The sequence below is a fragment of the Oratosquilla oratoria genome, chromosome 9 (assembly GCF_046742065.1).
Source record: "Oratosquilla oratoria isolate Oo_2021 chromosome 9, ASM4674206v1, whole genome shotgun sequence".
NCBI lineage: Eukaryota > Metazoa > Arthropoda > Malacostraca > Stomatopoda > Squillidae > Oratosquilla > Oratosquilla oratoria.
The window spans coordinates 79286247-79307589 of NC_134785.1; the positions used below are offsets into that span (position 1 = coordinate 79286247).

Below are 21343 nucleotides of genomic sequence, written 5' to 3' on the forward strand. Positions count from 1 at the left end.
TGATATTGTGAACTTACTCATGTGGGGAGATTGCTTGTTATTATCTATGTCCCAATTTTGTATTTTCTCTGGTGAAGACAGATTTAAAGTGGTCGTTCATGACTTCGGCCATCTCTAATTCTTCTGTGTATTCTATATTTCCTTGGCGTAGTTTCACCATTTCCTGTTTGGTTTTAAGTTTACCATTCACATACCGATAGAATAGCTTGGGTTGATCTTTGCATTTATCTATAATATCCTTCTCATGGTTCCTTTTTTCCTCTCTTCTCGCATTAACATACTCATTTCTATAGTTTATATAAATTTGCCATTTGCTTTGTTTTTTGTCTTTTCTCCACTTTTTCCAAGCTTTGTCCCTTCTATCTTTTGCATCACTGCATCTTTTGTTGAACCAACATTTAATGTACTCTCTCTCTCGTTTTTGTCTTGGTACATGCCTGTTTACCCCTTCATTGTAATTATCCATCAATATATTCCATTTCTCTTCCACTGTTGTCTCTTCCATGTAGAATTTTTCCCAGTTTGCATTCCGGAAGAATGACTTTAGTTTTGCAAAGTCTGTTTTGTTCTACATCAATCTTCCTTTCCTATGCTTTTCATTCCTCTCCATGTCTATTTCTTCCTTTAGTACAGTTTCGATGAGTACATGGTCACTCTTTCCAATTGGTGTCTTGTACTGGACTTTGTCCACTATTTCAGGTTCTGTTGTAAATATTAAATCTAGTTTCGATGGCTCTTCATTGTTTCTGTACCTAGTGTTTTCACTGACCCATTGGGTCATTGTGTACTCCATGGTCATGTCTAGCAGTACGTTGCCCCACAAGTCATCTCCTCCTCGCACTGTCATGTTGTCCCAACAAATTTCTTTGCAACTGAAGTCCCCATAATTACCAGGTTACCCTTACCCATTGGTATCTCAGTTAGTGGTTTTCTTGTATCTTCTAGCATTTTTGTATGTTTGTTCTCTTTCCAAGCATTCGTTTTTGGGGCCACATAGGTCACCACAAACTTTCTACTTTTCATATTCTTGCCTTCGACTTTTATCATGATCAGTTCAACATTACCTTTGCCCTCTGTGTGTGTGTGTGTGTGTGTGTATTTACCTAGTTGTACCTAGTTGTATTTTACGGGAAGGGGAGCTATGCTCGTGGGGTCCCGTCTTCATATCTCATTTTATCAACTATTTTTAAATTCATGTATTGTTTTTGCACACACCACTTTCTCATCTAACTTGTTCCAACTGTCTATTACTCTGTGAAGAAAGCTGTTCTTTTTCAAATCTCTTCTATAGCTGTCTTTTTTTATTTTCTTTCCGTGTCCTCTTGTATTTCTGTCATCCCATTTTATCAGATTCTCTCTATCAGTAATTTCTATGCCTTTCATGATTCTGTAAATAGCTATCAAATCTCCTCTCTCTCTTCTTTGCTCTAGTGTCTGTAGTTCAAGTTTTTCTAGTCTCTCTTCATATGATAGTTTTGAGAGTGTTGGTGCCAATTTTGTAATTGCTCTTTGTATTCTTTCAAGTTTTTTTATACATTTTTTTGTACTTGGTGACCATATCGTTGCTGCATATTCCAATCTTGGTCTTATCAGGGTGATTAGGATTTTCTTCACCATTTCTTCATCCAGGTATGTAAATGCAACTTTGATTGTTCTTATTAATTTATAAGTTTCTCCAAAAATCTTATTTATATGTTTCTCAGGTGACATATTATTCATAACAATGACTCCCAGGTCCTTCTCATTTTCTACTTTTTTTATTCCTTCTTCTCCCAATTTATATGCTCCTGTTATTCTGTTTTTGTTTTTTCCAAATTCCGTTATACTACACTTTTTTGTGTTGAACTCCATCTCCCACTTCCTACTCCATTCCCATACTTTATTTATATCTCTCTGTAGTGATTCACAATCTTCTTCAGTTTTCACTCTTTTCAGTAGTTTTGCATCATCTGCAAAGAAGCTCATATAGCTTTCAATTCCTTCCTCCATATCATTAATATATATAGCAAACATTATTGGGGCCAGAACTGTTCCCTGCGGAACACCGCTTATTACTTCATCCCATTTTGAGTGCTGGTTTCTTATCACTACTCTCATTTTTCTTTCTTGCAAAAAGTCCTCCATCGAATTTAGTAGTTTGCCCTGTATTCCTCCTTCAGTTTCTAATTTCTTAAGCAACTTCTTATGTGGTACTTTGTCAAAAGCTTTCTTTAGGTCTAAAAATGCACAGTCCTCCCATCCATCTCTTTCTTGTATTATATCTATTAGCCTTGAATAGAAACATATTAAATTGGTGACGCATGATCGTCCTTGTCTGAATCCAAATTGCCTTGGATTTAACACTTTGTTTTTTTCTAAATATTTTACCCATCTAATTTTGATAGTTCTTTCACAAATCTTTGCTATTGTACTTGTTAGAGAGACTGGTCTATAGTTGGTAGGTTCTTCTTTATTTCCTCCTTTATATATAGGTACTATATTTGCTTTTTTCCAATCTTCTGGAACTTTTCCTTCTTTCAAGGAACTATTTAGTATGCTATGTATTTTGTCTGCCAGTTCATTCCTGCATTCTTTCAGTATCCAGTTTGCTATTTCATCTGGTCCATGCGATTTTCTGACATCAAGGTTACTCAAGTGTGTTAATATTTCATTCTTTGTTACTTCTATTTCTTCCATAGGGGGGACTTTCTCTTTCCATTCGTTCTCTTCAGGTTGTATGTTCTCCCTTGTAAACACTGATTTAAAATGTTTGTTCATAATTTCCGCCATTTCCATTTCCTCAGTGTATTCAACTCCCTCCTGTCTTAATTTCTCCAAGTCTTGTTTGTTTTTCAGTTTATTGTTTACAAATCTGTAGAATAGTTTTGGTTGATCTTTACACTTTTCTATGACATCTTTTTCATATTTTCTCTTTTCCTCTCTGCACGTTTGTACATATTCATTTCTATAACAGGTATATATTTTCCATTTTTCAGGTCTTCTGTATTTTTTCCATCTGGTCCAGGCTTTGTCTCTTTTGTCTTTTAATTCCCTACAATTTTTGTTGTACCAGCATTTTACATATTCTTTTCTTTGTTTTTGTCTTGGGACATACTTTTCCACTCCTTTTTTGTAAATTTTTGTCAAAATATTCCATTTCTCTTCTACTGTTGTTTCTTCTTTGTATATTTCTTCCCAGTTTTCCTTTTGAAAGAATTCTTTTATTTTATCAAAGTTTGTTTTTTCATACATCATTCTTCCTTTTCTATATTGTTCATTTCTTTTCATATATTTTTCTTCATTAAGTTCCAGTTCAATCAATATGTGGTCACTTTTACTTATTGGTGTTTTATATTCAATTTTGTCCACTATTCTAGGTTCAGATGTAATTATTAGGTCTAGTCTCGATGACTCTTCTTCATTTCTATACCTAGTGTTCTCCTGTATCCATTGTGTCATTGTATGGTCAGTAACCATCTCAAGTAGAGCGTTTCCCCATGAGCCGTCTCCACCCTTTACTGTCATTTCTTCCCAGCAGATTTCTTTGCAATTAAAGTCGCCCATCATAACTATTCTTCCTCCATCTTCCATTATCTTGTTTAATGCTATCTTTGTGTCCTCTAACATACTTTTATGCTCTCTTCCCATGAGACTGTTTTCGGGAGCACATAATTTATCACAAACTTTCTGCTCTTCTTATCTCTGTCTTCTACTTCCATCATTATCATCTCTACTGTATTCTTTCCATATGTGACACACTTCACGTTTATATCCTTCTTAGTCAGGAACATAACTCCACCCCCTTCCTTTTTCACTCTGTTTCTAATCCAATAATTATATGCATCATGTCCTACACTGTTGGGTGGTAGTGGACCTTTTAATTTTGTTTCTACAATTCCCATTATGTCTGGTTCTTTTTCCTTCAAATAATCATTCAGCTCATTCAATCCTGTTATTAATCCATCTATATTTGTGTAAGACACTCTTAGTTTTCTGCCACTTCCATTGTGTTCTCTGTTTCCCTTTTGTTTTTCTCTTGTATGTCGACTTTCTTTAGTTTCATATTCACTACTCTCCAATAGAATCTCTCTTTTTCTGACTCCGTTCTTTTCTCGTTTTTTTCCTTAGCTTCAAGTCTTTTCTGTTTTTCTTCCTCTCTTTCCTCTTTATTCATTTTCCTTTTTATCCATACCTTTTTATATTGTTCACTTGTTGCTAGTTTCCCTGTTTTGGATAAGATATTCTCTGCCGTCGTTTGTGACTTGAATTTAATCTTAATTGGTCTGGTCTTATCTGGGCTATACTTTCCGAGTCTAAATTTCTCTTCGATTTGCTTCATAATTTCTGGTTCATCTTTCTGAACTGATTCTAGTAATTGGCTTACTTTTTCATTTTCCTCTTTGATTCTTGTGGTTCTATCTGGGTTGTGTTTTTCTTCCATTCCTAATATAATTATACATTTCTTCTTGTCTGCTAAATCTCTTACTATATTCTCCTTTTGTCTCATCACTTTAATAACCGAGTCTTCAGTATGTTATTTCAATTGCTGTTTGACTATGTCAGTGAATGAAACTTTATTGTCTTCTTGGGTTGCTTTCCAAGTCTTAGCTTCTTTAGTTATGGCCTCTCTGTTTTCTTTACTATTCCTCTTCAATTCCTCATTCTCCACCTTTACTTCTCTTAACTGTCTTTTTAGGTCTTCTATTTCATCAGTTAAGTTTTTGTTCGCCTTCTCTAGTTTTTCCAATTTTTCAAACCTCTCGGCGATTTTTGTCATCTTGCCAAACCTAACTTCCCAGTTGTCAGACATTTGTTGAAGTTTTTCCTCCAGTTTTGTCAGTCGGGGGAGGTTGGTATCCGCCGCCCTTTCATTAAATCCTTTGAAATTATCATCCTCACCTTCCATTGTACTGCTCTTATCTATGTTTCTGATCTTTACATTTTTATTAGACATTTCGTCGTCACTCAGCTGGTCGGGGGGCCGTTTTTTGATGTTTACATTTCGTCTGTCTGCCTGGGCCAAGTCTTCTCCTTCCTCATTTCCTTCCATTTCCCTCAGCAATCCCTCCCCTTCTCCTCTTTCCCTACTTTCCCACTACCCCACGAGCAATTTCCCCCACCCTGCAAATACAATAGGTACTTCCTTTGCTTTGGAATCCTCTATTTTTCACTTTTTCTTCAGAACGTCTTTTAAGCCGTCCGTTCGTTGAAGTGTGTGTGTGTGTGTGTGTGTGTGTGCATGTATGTGTCTGTGTTCACATGTACATGTAAGCATGTACGTGCGTGCGTGTGTCCCGCCTTTGTATCTCGCAGTGTCTAGTTTGTTTTTAAACTCATGAATGGTTTTTGCGCATACTATTTCATTGTCCAGTTTGTTCCAAGTGTCCAAAACTCTATGAGGAAAACTGTTTTTCTTCAGTTCTCTTCTATAGCTATGTTTTTTTATTTTCTTTCCATGTCCTCTTGTGTTTCTTTTGTCCCAGTTAAGTAAGTTCTCTCTATCGAGTACCTCTGTGCCTCTCATGATTCTGTAGATGGTCAATAGGTCACCTCTCTCTCTTCTTTGCTCCAGTGTCGGTAACTCCAGTTTAGCCAATCTCTCCTCGTATGATAGGTGCGTGTCAACACGTGTGTAAGCGTGTATATGTCTGTTTTTGATCTCCCAAACCACCACCGCCAGTAACAACAAGAACCTCATTGCAGAAATTAAGACACGACAAGCGCAGTCATTATCAGACTTATTAGTTGTGTTCCAAACGAAAGAAACATTACACTTCAACAGGTTAGGGCGGTGAAATTTCACGATAGCACGGCGCATGTGGTGGAAGCGACAACCTAAAGCTTGTTGGCTAACCCCCTACTCCCCCTCTCCTCCCCTCCCTCCCTCCTGCATCAGTAACCGAAGGTTGACACGTAACCGCAGGCAGCCACACACGGCTATCCCCTCGCCCTACACCTTTGTTTGAGCAGTTCCCAGTGTACATAATGACCGCGTTATATGAGGATCGACTATATATGGTAAAATAGAAAGCAGTCACCACAAGTGTTTGCGATGTTGCCGCGTGTGTGCGTATGCATGCCCGACTCGGCGCGAATTGTAAAACGGTTCTCTATATTTGAGATGGTTTTGAAATAAAATCCACGTATGATTGAATCCGTGTTATTCGAATCCGCGTTATTTGAGGGACTCCTGTGTATTGAAATAGCATTGACATTTCTATAGCTATTTTGTTTTTTGCTACAGAACTGTCTATGGAGATATTTGGCAACTCCTCCCACCAGCATACCCCACAAAGACAGTGGACAGGGCACCAGTATTCTTGAAAAGGTCAAAGCAAGGTGACGTCACTCCTTGCGCTCTCACCATAAGCAATAATTTTGATTCCTCGCCCTGTATTGTTGCTGTGATCATGGAAAAATTAACAAGAAACAAGAAAGTGAAGCGGCAGAATATAGAGAGGGCCCATGAGTGCCTGAAATAGAAACAAGAAGGAAAAAGAAAGAGGAGAAAAGCAGCACAGCTGCACCCAGCACTCTGCAAGCATTTACTAGCCATGCCCACCTTACACCTCCTCCACCCATGCCACACCACTCACCCTCACCTCACACCTCATCAGCAAAGAAGAGGAAATTGGAGATTTGCTATACATCGCAACCATCAAACAAATGGTCACGAAAATTTAAATCCCCTGTCCTGTAAAGTTTATGTTTTTGTTCTTTCTGTTGTAATATCTTCAGTTGTTCTTTATGGATTCTTGTCCTTTTTGTTTCATTAAAAAGAAAACATCACGCTCTTTATTTTCTACAGTAAAAAATCAAAGAAATTTGAATAAACCATTTTTATTTATGAAACCTAAATTTTACAGCATTTTTTAATTACTCAGAGAAACAAATTAATAAAAACTCAGAGGTATTAGTTTGAAAAAATATATTCAATAAGATTTGTTCCCCAGACTCTAAGCTTTCATTTCATACCATGCTGAATGATGTGGAAGGATTTTCCATTAAGTAATTAGGGCTTCACTAGAGCTCACTATATCTTCATTAAATATTTACTATGCCTTATATATACATGGGAGGAGCACAATACCCTGAGGAATTACACACTAATGTAAGGGGTATTTATACCTATATTCATTAAACACATATTTGGAGAAAAAATCACCTACTCTATAAAGCGATGCGACACTCCCTTAATCAGTAACCCTCCATCGTCCCCTCATGCAGAAAAAGAGAAGATGAGAACCCCTTCCCCCTTTTTTTTCCTATTAAAAATCTCAGGGGGGCCTTGATAAGACCTTTAAATTTTGGAGGGCATTGATCAGTGAAAACTGTATTACGCTTCAATTTATTCTCGCAATAAAAAACTAATTTTGACTCGATCAATAGAACAAATTTTGATTATGGCCTCAAGTTTCTGACCAAAAACTCAGCCTCACAGCAGTTAGCAATGGTTCTTGGGCCCTTCCATAGATCTCTCTGGGAAAATACAGTGAACTGATGCCTGCATTGTATTAGTGTGGGACTGTGTTAGACAATTCTCAGTCCTCACTACTCCTGTCCTCATCTCTTCTCTGGCTGTCCCACAACATTACTGACCCACAAGTGGTCCATTGGGACACGCTCGCACCACCCAGCCATGTGACTTGACCCAAAGCTTCTTTGAGACCCATGGGTTTCCCAAAGCCTCCTTGAGTAATGACTGGATTCACTGAGGAACACATACCCTCTATCTTCAAAAATCACCAGTGTAAGATCATTTTGCCTCCAACTTCCCACACATCACACTTGACCTCACACCAAAAAGGAGCATGGGTCATGAACAGCCTGTATATATAAAGGCTGGACGAATACTGAAGATTCAGGTCACCTCAGAGCATCATACAACCTGGCTCACTGCTCCTGCTTTCTCACCTCCTCCCCCTCCTCCATAAGCAGAACAAGTTAGGACACAACTTGAAATTCATAGTCATCACCTCCCTCACTGTCTCATCCCCTCCCCCTTTTCTCACCCTTAAAGCATGCCCTATCATAACATTGGCACCCAAATTCATTGCTAAATAAAACCAAATCTCTCCATCAGAGTTTGCTTCAACCAGCCTAATATTGGTTGCCCAGTGTTTGGAGCCCCCAATCACTAGCTCTGCCGCTCAATTACCACAGGTATCTGCTGCCACTCAACTGCTAGATTGACTGCCACCACTTGTCTGCCAGATTGACTACTGTCAAATGTCTGCTAGATTGCCTGCCACTGCTGCCTGCCAGGTCTACCAACTGCCAGTTTGACTTCCTACACTCTTACCTACCACAAGTATCTGCCACCGCTCAACTGCCACCACACATCTGAAAAATCAACTGCCACCATTTGTCTGCCAGATCACCTGCTGCTGCTGCCTGCCAGCACATCCGCCAGTTCACCTACCAAGTTTGCTAGTAGTCAGCTCACCTGCCCACCAGCTCGACTGCTGTTGCTGCCTGCCAGATCTGCCAACTGCCAGATCGACTGCCTACACTCTTGTCTACCACAGGTATCTGCTGTCACTTGTCTGCCAGATTGACTGCTCCCACATGTCTGCCAGAACATTTGCCACCACTGCCTACCAGCTGAACCGCTGTTGCTGCCTGCCACACCTGCCAACTGCCAGTTTAACTGCCTACACTCTTGTCTACCACAGGTATATTTGTGGCCTACCACCACTGGCACTAGATCATTTAACAAACTATAGCTGTAAGTGTCCCCACCTTGAACCACCCACACACTCAACAAAGATCATAAGGTCCCACACCTCAACTCTGGAAAAGCTAATGAAAAACAACCTCGACTGTCAAGTTCATGACGCCCTGGGTGACCTAACACCCCACCCGCTAACCACGACCATTCCCAATTGTCTATTCAGGGAGATGTTACAACCACACTCCAATGCCACCATACGATGTGATCCCAGGACACATTCCAGGTACGAGCTTCCTTGAGCAGCTTCCCAAGATGCACCAACCTCTTTGACATCATCCATGACATACAGGACAACTCCAGTTCCACAGAAGTAGCTGAGCACCTTGAGGCTTGCTACCCTGTGCCAAATAGACCGCCATCTGCTGCTACCCCTGCAATCTGATGGCCAGCTCTACCCCAACTTTCAAGTTCAAGCCCCGTCATGAGGACAACTCCCTTGATGATTTCTTGTCGAGGCTCATCACGACTTTACTTCCAGCCTTGACTTCCATGGGGGCATATCAGGAAATAGTCCTCACTCAACCAACGCTCAATAATTTTGCTCTTCACGTACACAAGTCCCCTGGTGCTTTGCATAATGGCTGTGGCAAAAGCTATTATCTGGAACCGCCTTGTCACAACCCACACAGTAGGTAATGCTGCCCCAGTGATTCCCCTGTACTAAGATTTAAAAGTTAGTACCCACTCCTACCCCATAGCACTCAAGCACATTGAAAGACCTGACTGCAACAACCTCTCGTCCTCACCTCTTCTCTGGCTGTCCGACGACATTACTGACACACAAGTGGTCCCATGGGTCACACTTGCACCATCCAGCTGCTTTGACTCAACCCAAAGCTTCTTTGAGGCCAATGGGTTTCCCAAAGCCTCCCAGCACTTTCAAACTTGTCATATGAAGACAGACTGGCTAAATTGAAATTACCGACTTTGGAACAAAGAAGAGGGGCAACCTACTGACCATCTATAGAATCATGAAAGGCATGAAACACTTGATAGAGAGGACATACTAAATTGGACAAGAGAAACACAAGAGGACATGGAAACTCAAAAAGGATAGTTATAGAAGAGATTTGAAGAAAAAGAGTTTTCCACACAGAGTGGTGGACACTTGGAACAAGCTGGACAAAACAATAGTGTGTGCAAAAACCATACACAAATTTAAGATCAAACTAGACACTACAAGATACAAAGGTGGGACATCACAAGCATAGCTCCCCTTCCCATAAGATACAACTAGGTAAATACACGTGCAGTACCAGCATCAGCCAGTGATGACTAACCTGCACCTCAGCCAACCATGTGATGATGAACACTGGACTCACTGAGGAATGCATACCCTCTGTCTTTGTGAGTCACCAGTGTATGTTTTGCCTCCAACCTCCCACATATCACACTTGACCTCACACCAACTGGGAGCACGGGTCATGACCTACCCATGTATATAAAGGCTGAACACCAAAAATTCAGATCGCCTCAGATCATAATACGTCAGCCTGGCTCACTGCGCCTGCTTTCTGACCTCCTCCCCCCTCCCTCTTAAGTAGACCAAGTTGGGACACAACTTGAAAGTCAGTCATCACCTCCCTCACTGTCTTGTCCCCCCAACTTTTCTCGCCCTTAGATTGAGCCCTATCATAACAGTGGCACCCATATTTATTGCTAGATAAAACCAACTCTCCATAAGAGTTTGCTTCACCCTGCCTAATAAACTGTTTTGATGTCATTGGCTGAAAGTGCTAGTAGGGAAGTAGTTACTGGTTGTCAGCTCCCCTTATGTTTAAAAGTGGAAGGAATACAATGATGATATGGAGATCTTGGCTCCAGTATGAAGAACAGGTGTCAGCTCCTTGGGCATGCACCTCTAAATGAAAATGATTAGTGGATTTTTGAAGATTGGCAGCAGGAAAATGACTCTTTAACATCCTTCTCACAGGTCACCTTATGCAGGTATCCATCATCAGTCCCTGGAACAAACTTTCTGCAGAAGTATTCCTAAGGGACCAATGATAGGTAAGTAGTACAGCAGAGCTGTTCATTTCTGAAACCAGCTAACCTCATCACCTCCCTCAGGAGGTGCAGCCCTGAGGAGTCGACACTTGTTTCAAGACTGGGTCTAAGATCTCTATAATAACTTCAACTGCATCTTTTACACTTTTAAGATATGGGAAGTCAACAATCAGTAACTGTTCCCATCCTCCTACCACTTTCAGCCAGTGACACAGGAACAGTCCCACACCAATGCAATACGGACAGTCCAAAGTTTCTTCCCAGAGAGATCTATGGGAGAGCCTGAGGACCATGGCCAGCTACTGTGGGGTTTTAAGTTTTCCACTCTGAAACTCCAGGCAAAATTATCATATTACAAACCAAAATATGTTCTGTTATCATAATTTTCCAAAGTAATACACTGTAATGCTACATTTACCACTCACCTCACCCTTTTGGTTATGGAGGTTAGGCACTGACACAGCCAACATTTCAGAGTTGTTTTGTCCTAAGAACCTGCCCTTGACCATGGCCCATGTCTCATATGTAGAATCCTGTAGTCTGTTTGTAGAACTATGCTTCGAACGCTTAAAAGTTCCATTAGCAAGATGAGTCTGCCATATGCCTCCTGCAGATACAGGAAGACCAAGTAAGCATCCTTTGGCTATAGCAATGGGCTGTATGCCTAGATGTTCATGAATTCAGATGGAAACATTCTTGCATGACTTACTCTAATTCTAAATCACAGTCATCTCAAATTATGACAAAAAACAATATAGATCTAATATATTTAGACTTTGCAAAAGCTTTTGATACCGTCCACCACGAAAGGCTACTTACTAAATTAGCTTCACACGGAATAAGTGGTAGCCTATTAAGTTGGACTAGAAATTAGTTGCATGATCGAAAACAGTGTTGTTTTAAATGGCAAAACTTCTGGATGAAATATTTTTACGAGTGGAGTTCCTCAGGGTTCTGTTCTTGGGCCACTTCTATTCGTAGTACAGACGCTCCTCAACTTACGTTTTAGTTACGTTTCGAACGGCCGAACGTAAGTTGAAAATGAACTTAAGTTGTTACTGTACTATACATCCGTAAATTCTATTACCGTATCTTACAAAACACCCCTAAATCATTAATTATACACATAACATTGTAAAATAACAACATTAATTTCAAATAAATTAAATTCAAGCAACATAAATTGAGATGGTGGAGGAGGAGGGGAGGAGGAGGAGGAAGAGGCAAGGCACTTTCAGTCTGTCGTTTGTGCAATGTAAACAATGGACGCAGCGTCATGCGTAAGTATCGTTTGAACTATGGAGAGCACGCTAAACTAAAAAATTCACTCAAAATTTTTTTTTTACTTTTTTTTTTTTACAGTCAGTTCAAATGTAAAATCGAAAAAACATAAAACGAATGAACGTAAGTAGAGGAGCGTCTGTATATATAAATGACAGACCACAGACTTAAATCTACTGTCTCCAAATTTGCTGATGATACAAAATTGGGCAGAATGGCAAATGATCACTTAAATCAATTAGATATTCACAAAGATTTAGATAAATTACAGCAATGGTCTGAAAAGTGGCTAATGACATTTAACACAAGTAAATGCAAGGTTATGCAAATAAGTAAAAATAAGAGTAAGTACATTTATAAGTTATTTGGAAATTCATAAACAAAAGTGGATAGTGAGAAGGATCTCGGCGTAATTATCAATAACGATCTCACATCATCTAAACAGTGTATTTCAGCCTCTGAGAAAGCAAACAAGATTCTAGGACTGATTGCACGAACCTTTGACTTCAAAAGTCCATCTCTCATTAACAAGCTATATAAATTGTTAGTTCGTCCACATTTGGAATATGCTGTTTCTATATGGTCACCGAATCTCATTAAAGACATTGACAGTTTGGAAAAAGTACAACAGCAAGCCACAAAACTGATTCCAAATATCAAATATAAATCATACAAAAATCAACATATGAATCTATTTTCCCTAAAAAAGCATACACTCAGAGGTGACTTGATACAGGTCTTTAAGATTCTAAAGGGAACTGACAACATCAAAAGCGACCAAATTTTTACACTGAATAAGAATCCGACAAGAAATAATGGTCTCAAACTTTCTGGAAATAGATTTAATTTGGAAGTGGGTAGAAACAACTTCGCCAACCGTGTAGTTAATGAATGGAATACACTTCCTCCAGAGGCAGTGCAATGTAGTTCAGTTCGAAGCTTTAACCCATATAAGCCCATGGTTGCGTTTTTGCAACAAAAAACATGGTTCAACTTGTTCATACATGTATCCTGAGTGAGAGTTGGTAGAGTGTTTATGACCATGTCAGTGTTCATTTGAGATTTGTAATAATTACATACATATACCAAGGCTTTTTCCCCCTTACAAGGGAGGTAGCCAAAAAGGAAATGGCATAAAATCATTCCCACCCATTCCATCCCTAAATACACTCCACCCTCCCTCTTCCCTCTTATCTTAGCACCTCCTGGATGACGGGTCATCCCTGCACCTTGTCCATTGCCCTGGGTCAGAAGCAGTGTCGCAAGACACAGCACATCCACAGCAAGGCCGCTTCATTAAATCGGCGACACCCCCTCTGCGTCAAATTTTGCTCACACATACTACCTCACCCCCCATCCCCCCGCCCATTCTACCTCATGCATCACATCATCATCCATATACAACCATTCTCCATTCACCCGTCTTCTGTCCTCTCCCGTCCTTCCTCAACAGACATTCCCCTTTCCCAAAGCCCCCTTCACCCCATCCATCCACCTCATCCTAGGACATCTCCTCATGTTCACTCCTTCCACATCTGCCTTCCATACCTCTTTTACTAGTCTTTCTTCACTCATTCTTTCCATGTGTCCAAACCATCCTAATACTCTTTCATCAACTCCATCTCCCAACTCCCTTTCCACTCCTGTTCTCCTCCTCACCTCCTCATTTCTCACCCTATCCAGCCTAGTAACCCCCATCATACTTCTCAGACACCTCATCTCAAACACATTCAAACTCCTTCTCTCTTCCTCTCTCATGTTCCATGTTTCTGCCCCAGGATTCTTTGATTCTCGCACAGTGATTTCTAAAATTGGGTGACTTTTTCATTCACTATGTCTTCGTGGAAAAACAAATATCATAAACTGTTGATATTATGCTGAAATATGAATCATGCTCTTATATTACAGTAATTACCCAAATGATTGAAATGATTACATATTAACTTTAAAGTTTCCGAGTATCTCATATCATATCTAGAAAATCAAGAGAGATAAAAGTTGCAAAAATGCAACCATGGTCACCCCAGCCTAAAAACATGTTGTGCTTTTGCAACAGTGGGAATTCTAAATAAATGGTCATATCTGTTTCTGTCTCTGTATGTATATATTTACATATGTAATATGTAGACAAGTATGTTTGTATGTATATATGTATATAGCATACATATATGTGCATATGTATATATGAGATGAAAACAGGTGTTCATAACATATTTGTGGAATCCATTTTTTATTCTAATTCTCAGTCTTGCTCTTTTTTAACTGCCTATTTATCTATATATATATATATATATATATCTATTAATTTCTCTACCCATATATCTGTATCTCTGTCTTTCTATCTATTTGTATTTTTTGTGTCTCTGCTTCTCTGTCTCTTTGCCTTTCTATTTTTCCTTGTGCGAGTGAGTGCCTTGTTATATATAAAAATATAATTTCATTTGCCATTATTAATTTATGAAATTGTTACACTCAGGTGTAACAGAAAGGTGTAGAAAGGTGTAGAAGGTCAGAAAGGTGTAGAAGAGAAGCAGGCATTCATAGATTGGCTACAATTTAGGATGAGGGAATCATATGAGAGGTACAAAGTAAAGAGAAGGGTAGTTAAGCATAACATAAAGGAAGCAAAGAGGAGAGCAGATGTGAAATGGGGTAAGAGTATGACAGAAAATTTTGAAAGCAATAAAAAGATGTTTTGGAAGGAAATTAAAAGAGAAAGAGGAGGCAAATCAAGTAGAGAAGAAAAGGTAAGAGGTGCAGATGGAGAGTTGATAATGGAAGAGAAGGCAGTGAGGAAAGTGGGCAGAGTATTTTAGGGAGTTGCTAAATGTGAAGGAGGATAGGGAGGGATAGTTGCAGTGGGAAGCACTAAGAAAATGAGAGTGATGAGTGAGGAAAATGGAGGAGAAACAGGGAAGGATGAAGTGAAAGCAGCTGTTAAGATGATGAGAGTAGGTAAGGCATCTGGGTTGGATGGATGCCATGCAGAATGTCTGAAGAAAGGAGGTACAGTTATGGTGGACTGGGTGGTGAGGTTATTCAATCTTTGTATAAGAGAGGGTAGAGTGCCGGAGGACTGGAGGAGTGCCTGTATAGTTCCGCTTTACAAGTGAAAGGGGGGAATGGGGGACAAGAGTGAGTGTAGTAGAGATAGAGGGATCAGCTTGTTGAATGTAGTTGGGAAGGCTTATGGGAGGGTCTTGATTGAGAGGATTAGGAGAGGAACAGAGGGAGTAATTGGTGAGGAACAGTGTGGATTTAGGACAGGTAGGGGTTGTGTAGATCAGATTTTTGTGGTACGACAGATATGTGAGAAAGCTATAGGAAAAGATAAGGATGTTTTTTGGGCTTTTATGGATCTGGAAAAGGCTTATGACAGGGTAGACAGGAAGGCAATGTGGGAGGTATTGTAGATATATGGGATAGGAGGAAAGCTGTTAAGAGCAGTCAAGAGTTTTTACAATAGTAGAGCTTGTGTTAGGATTTGAAATGGAGAGAGTGAATGGTTTGAGGTAAAGGTGGGACTTCATCAGGGATGTGTTATGTCGCCCTGGCTGTTCAATCTTTACATGGATGGGGTGGTGCAAGAGGTGAATGCAAGGGTAATGGGTCAGGGGTTGGAGATGATTAAAGAAAATGGAGAAAAGTGGGAGGTGAGCCAGCTGTTGTTTGCTGACAACACTGTGCTTGTAGCAGGATCAGAGGAGGGATTGAGGAAGTTAGTGACAGAGTTTGAGAAGGTGCGTGAAAGAAGGAAGCTGAAGATAAATGTGGGCAAAAGTAAGGTGATGAGATATACAAGGAGAAAGAGTGACAGTAGGCTGGAAGTGAGCATTAAGGGTGAAAGACTGGAGGAAGTGAATAGTTTTAGATACTTGGGTGCGAATGTGGCATGAAAGGGAGTGGGGGTGGAGGTAGAATGTAGATTGAAAGAAGCGAGTAAATGTCTTGGTGGATTAAAGAGTGTAATGAGAAATAGACATCTGGGAATGGATGCTAAGAGGAGGTTACACGAAGGAGTGATTGTGCCAACAGCATTGTGCAGGGCAGAAACATGGAACATGAGGAAGAGAGGAGTATGAATGTTTGAGATGAAATGTCTGAGAAGTATGATAGGGGTTACTAGGCTGGATAGAGTGAGAAATGAGGAGGTGAGGAGGAGAACAGGGGTGGATAGGGAGCTGGGAGATAGAGTTGATGAAAGAGTATTAGGATGGTTTTGACACATGGAAAGAATGAGTGAAGAAAGATTAGTAAAAGAAGTGTGGAAGGCAGAGGTGGAAGGAGTGAATATGAGGGGGCATCCTAGGATGAGATGGATGGATTAGATGAAAGGGGCATTACAAAAAAGAGGAATGTCTGTGGAGGAAGGACGGGAGAGGACAGAAGATAGGGGTGAATGGAGAGGGGTTGTGTATAGATGAGGCTGTGATGCATGAGGGGGAGTGGGTGGGGGATGGGGGTGAGGAAGTATGAGAAAAAAAATTGACGCAGCCCGAAGGGATTTCTTCCCGTCTTCTTTTCTGCATGGGGGGATGGAGAGGGGGGTCGCCAAATTTATGAAGCAGCCTTGCTGTGGATGTGCTGTGTCTTGCGACACTGCTTCTGACCCAGGGCAGTGCACAGGATGCAGGGATGACCCATCATCCAGGAGGTGCCAAGATAAGAGAGAGGGAGGAGGGTGGAGGGGAGTGAAATATATAGGAAATGGAATGGGTGGGAGTGGTTTCTATGCCTTTTTCTTTTTGGCTACCCCCCATGTAGGGGGAAAAAGCCTTTGGTGTATATGTATGTTACACTCATGATAAATTTCTGAATATCCTCCATCATTCTAATGTAAAATAGGATATATCAGTGTGTATTATTACTGTGGATTGACCTGTAATTTGCTTCTGTGTAATGCACGCATGTGTAAAATCTTGCACTGTTGATTAGACCTGTTTTATGAAGAAAGCAAGAAATGGGAGACTGGATTTTTTTTTTTCTCTTTCTTCCTTTCTTTTAGGGATCTGAATGCATATGAAATTGACTAATTACTGCTAATTCTGCCCTCAGATAAAGAATAAGGGGATTTGGATGATGATAATAGTATTGCAAAGAGCTGATTCTTCCATCAGATGAAGAAAAAGAGGATTTGGATGACGATACTATTGCAAAGAAGGTAAAGACTGTTACTGTATACCTCCTGAAGGTGGAGCAGTTACAGATGAGGACTCAGGAGATGAGGAAAATGTTGAGATTAGTAATCTACCTGGGACACAATTACTTGCAGAGGCTATGGTGGATAATATTAGCTTGGATAAGCCTCATGGAAATGTATATCCCCAAATGCAACCTAGTACTTCTAGAGAATCTTATTCAAGGAAAAGAAAAACACAACAGAGCTCACATTTCTCAAGTCAAAGAAATTTAAGATCACAGAATGGAAAGCTCAAGATATGCCTTCTCATTACCATTACAGACCATCAATTGCTGATGTACCTCACAATCCCAGTTTAATATTTTAATTATTCTTGAATGCCGTTGCAATAGATCACTTGGTAAAGCAAACTGTTCTTTATGCTATTCAAAGGGGTAATCATGCGTTTCAACTCACTTGATACCCACTCAACTCACGATACCCACTCAACTCACGATACCCCCACACCTATCCCTCAAAACATAGCAGACCAAATACAAACACTAAACACTGTGATTGCCAATAAAATACTTGAACAAAAAACACAAAATTGGCAAAACTTTATCAATACACTTGATCACAAAACAAACACCAGCAAATTGTACAAAACACTCAACAGCATCACACTATCCAACACTAACACTACACGCTCTCACGCAGCAATAATCACAACAACAGATAATCTACCCTCAAACAGACAACAAGCAAACGCACTCATACGTCATTTCGCACAGACGAGCCATCTTACATCTCACCCTGACGACCGACGCACCATTCGACGTAAGACTTTCCCACAGACTCAGACTATACACCCTTCATAGACAGTCAGACAAAACTCATAATGCATAGTCTCAAGCACTCATCTGCCTGTGGCCCTGATAACATAAGCAACATCCACCTAAAACACATTGGACCACACGGTATACACGCACTCACAAACATTGCAAACTACAGCTATTCACACAACACTATACCCGACATCTGGAAGCATGGTAAAATAATCACCATTCCAAAACCGAACAAAGACCCAACAATCCCAACATCGCACCGCCCAATCACACTTCTCTGCACCCCCTCTAAAGTCATTGAACGCCTAATACTTAAACTTGTCACACCATATATTCCCCTTGCTGACTCACAACACGGTTTTAGGCCACTACACTCCACAAACACTCTTCTGACAAACCTCACACAAAGAATTTTAGATGGCATCAATTCAGATAGGCCCCACCACAGAACACTTCTTATAACATTGGACATTAGTAAAGCTTTTGATGCTATCCCCCGCCACAACCTAACAAATAAAATATATAACACAGACATGCACAATAACACCAAAAGATGGCTGGCCAATTATCTGGCAGGCAGGAATGCTCATGTGTCATATAATGGCCAATCATCGCACATCAGAAACATTAAGAACGGAGTACCACAGGGCTCAGTTCTATCCCCCACATTATTTAATCTATACATGCATGACTTACCCACGCCAGACACCTCAGAAATACAAATCTCTTCCTACGCAGACGACATAACAATCACATGCACACATCGTAACACAGACAAAGCTGCAGAAATAATCCAGCCTTACCTTGACACACTCAACACATGGTTCATCACAAACAGACTCAAAATAGCTCCAACCAAATCTACAGCAACACTTCTCACCAACTGGACAAATGAACACAAATACATACCTCATCTCTACATCAACAACACTCTAATACCACACACAAACACACCGAAAATTCTTGGTGTAACATACGATACATCCATGTCTTTCAAACAACACCTCACAAACATAAAAAACAAATGCACACCTAGACTTAACGCACTCAAGTCAATCACTGGAACAACATTTGGACAAAACAAAGAAACTAATATAACAATATACAAACAATGCATACGCTCAGTGATGAATTATGCGAGTCCTGCATGGGCTCCTAATCTCAGTGAGACACACCATAACACCCTTCAAATCATACAAAACAAAGCCCTAAAAACAATTACAGGCTGCACAAATACATCACCTACAGACCATTTACACCATGAAACAAAAGTCCTCAAAGTCAAGGACCACCTCGACATGAGAGGCACACAAACACTTGCTGCAGCCACCACAAACACATCACACCCGCTACACTACATAGCAGAACACCCACACACACCAAGAAACATTAAAACTACACCCATAGACCTTTATTACACACAGATACTCTCTTCTCTTCCTCCACAACCACCAAATACCAGCCTCCGGAAACATATTCATAATCATATCACTCACCGCTCCATTAACACACTGAAAGACAACACACTGCTACATGCCAGACCCCCTGATATCCACCCTTCTGAATCCTCTCTCCCACGTAAGGACAGAGTCCACTTGGCCAGACTGCGATGCGGTCACCACCCAGCACTTCTAAGCTACCAGAAGAGGCTGGACGACCGTGTTGTGAACAGCTGCCCAGGATGTAACACTTCACCCCATACCATACAACACATAATGGAAGACTGCATTATACACAATCATGCACGCAAACAACACAACATACACTCTATAAAGGATTTGTGGGAAAACCCAGTTTCGGCTGTGGCCTTCCTTGGGGAGACGGGACTGCTCGGACAGACAGTCTAGGGAACGACAACAACAACAACAACAACTCACTTGTGCTGAAATGAGTTTTTACAGGCATATTTCTACTGTCCAGCTATAACACAGTTCCACACCATTGTCTTTACTGGTCATTAGAGCTTGATGTCAGAAACGAGTTGGTTGTCAATTCTATGCGAAGAAATCTGTTTGATGAAATTATGACATATTTCCATGTAGCCAACAATGCAGAATTGCCAAATTCTGATAAGCTTGCTAAAATGAGGCCACTTTTGATTCTTCTCAATGAATGTTTCCTTTGGTATGGAACAGCTTTTGAGGCAACAGATGTTTCAATTGATGAATCAATGATACCCTATTATGGTCGCCATCCAACAAAGCAGTTCATTCGATGGATGGACAACAGCTTCTCCTCCAGGTTATGTATATATCATTGATATATATCAAGGTAAAGGTGAATGTGAAGGGTCTCCAGGAAGCTCTTATAGAGAAAATTTTGGTGTAGGAGGATCAGTCATTTTAAGCTTTCTTGATAGGTTTGAATCAAAATATCCTGGAAGGAAATTTAGTTTGTATTTTGACAATTTCTTTTCTTCCATCAAACTTCTTGTGGAGATTCAAGAAAGAGGTCATGGTGCAACAGGTACTCTTCATAGTAATATGATTAAAATGTGTCCACTTACAGGGGTTAAGCCTTTTCAGAAACGCTCACGAGGAAGTGAAGAGCACTTTTATGACAGAGAATCAAACATTATTGTTATAAGGTGGAATGACAATGGAATTGTAACTATAGCATCAAACAAACATGGGGTATATCCACTGAAAAAAGTTGAGTGCTATTCAAAGGCTGATAAAAAAAAGAAGAGTAACAATACCAATGCCATTGTTGATTGGGAAGTATAACTCACGAATGGGGGGTGTAGACAGAGTAGATGAGAATATATCTTATGATCGAACTGTAATCCGAGGTAAGAAATCGCACTTTCCTATTTTTGCACACTTATTAAATGTTTGTATGAATAATGCATGGTTGTTTGCTAGACAAGAAAGCTACAGGAAGGATCTACTAGAATTTACAAGGTCTGCAGTTCAACATTTATTGAAGATTTATGGCAGTCCATGAGTCCTGGGAGACAAAAACTGGTAGTCACTGCTAATGTAAAAAGAAATGCTGATAAATATGATAATATTGGTTATAATATAGAGATGGTCCCAGAGACATGGCGTAGGTGCAAAGAATCCAATAGACTAGTCAAACATTTTACACATGTGTGAAATGTAATGTTCCTTTACACCTGAAGTGCTCAAACAAGTATCATGATAATGGCTAAGGTTTGATCTCTCTCTCTCTTTTTTTTTTTTTTTGTAATCCCTCTTTTTTTATTTATACATTTTACTATTTTTTAGAATATACTTTGTATTTTTAGTACACTATACTGATTTACAGGCATAAACATCAGTAATACTTCAATAATGTGTTCTTTGATTACTAATGATTCTTGTTTATTCAAAATCACATAATATATCTTAGTGTGCAAAAGCAGATGAAATG

General features: G+C 40.0%; 1 protein-coding gene across 2 annotated transcripts in view; it reads right to left on the bottom strand.

The window, feature by feature from the left end:
- The window catches only part of LOC143028637 (integrin alpha-IIb-like), a 641228-nt gene that overhangs the window by 344224 nt on the left and 275661 nt on the right, over window positions 1–21343 (bottom strand). For both annotated transcript variants that reach the window (XM_076191051.1, XM_076191050.1), the window contains exon 8: window positions 11146–11327. In XM_076191051.1, the coding sequence (XP_076047166.1) occupies window positions 11146–11327 (182 nt within the window). The remainder of the gene's footprint in view (window positions 1–11145; window positions 11328–21343) is intronic.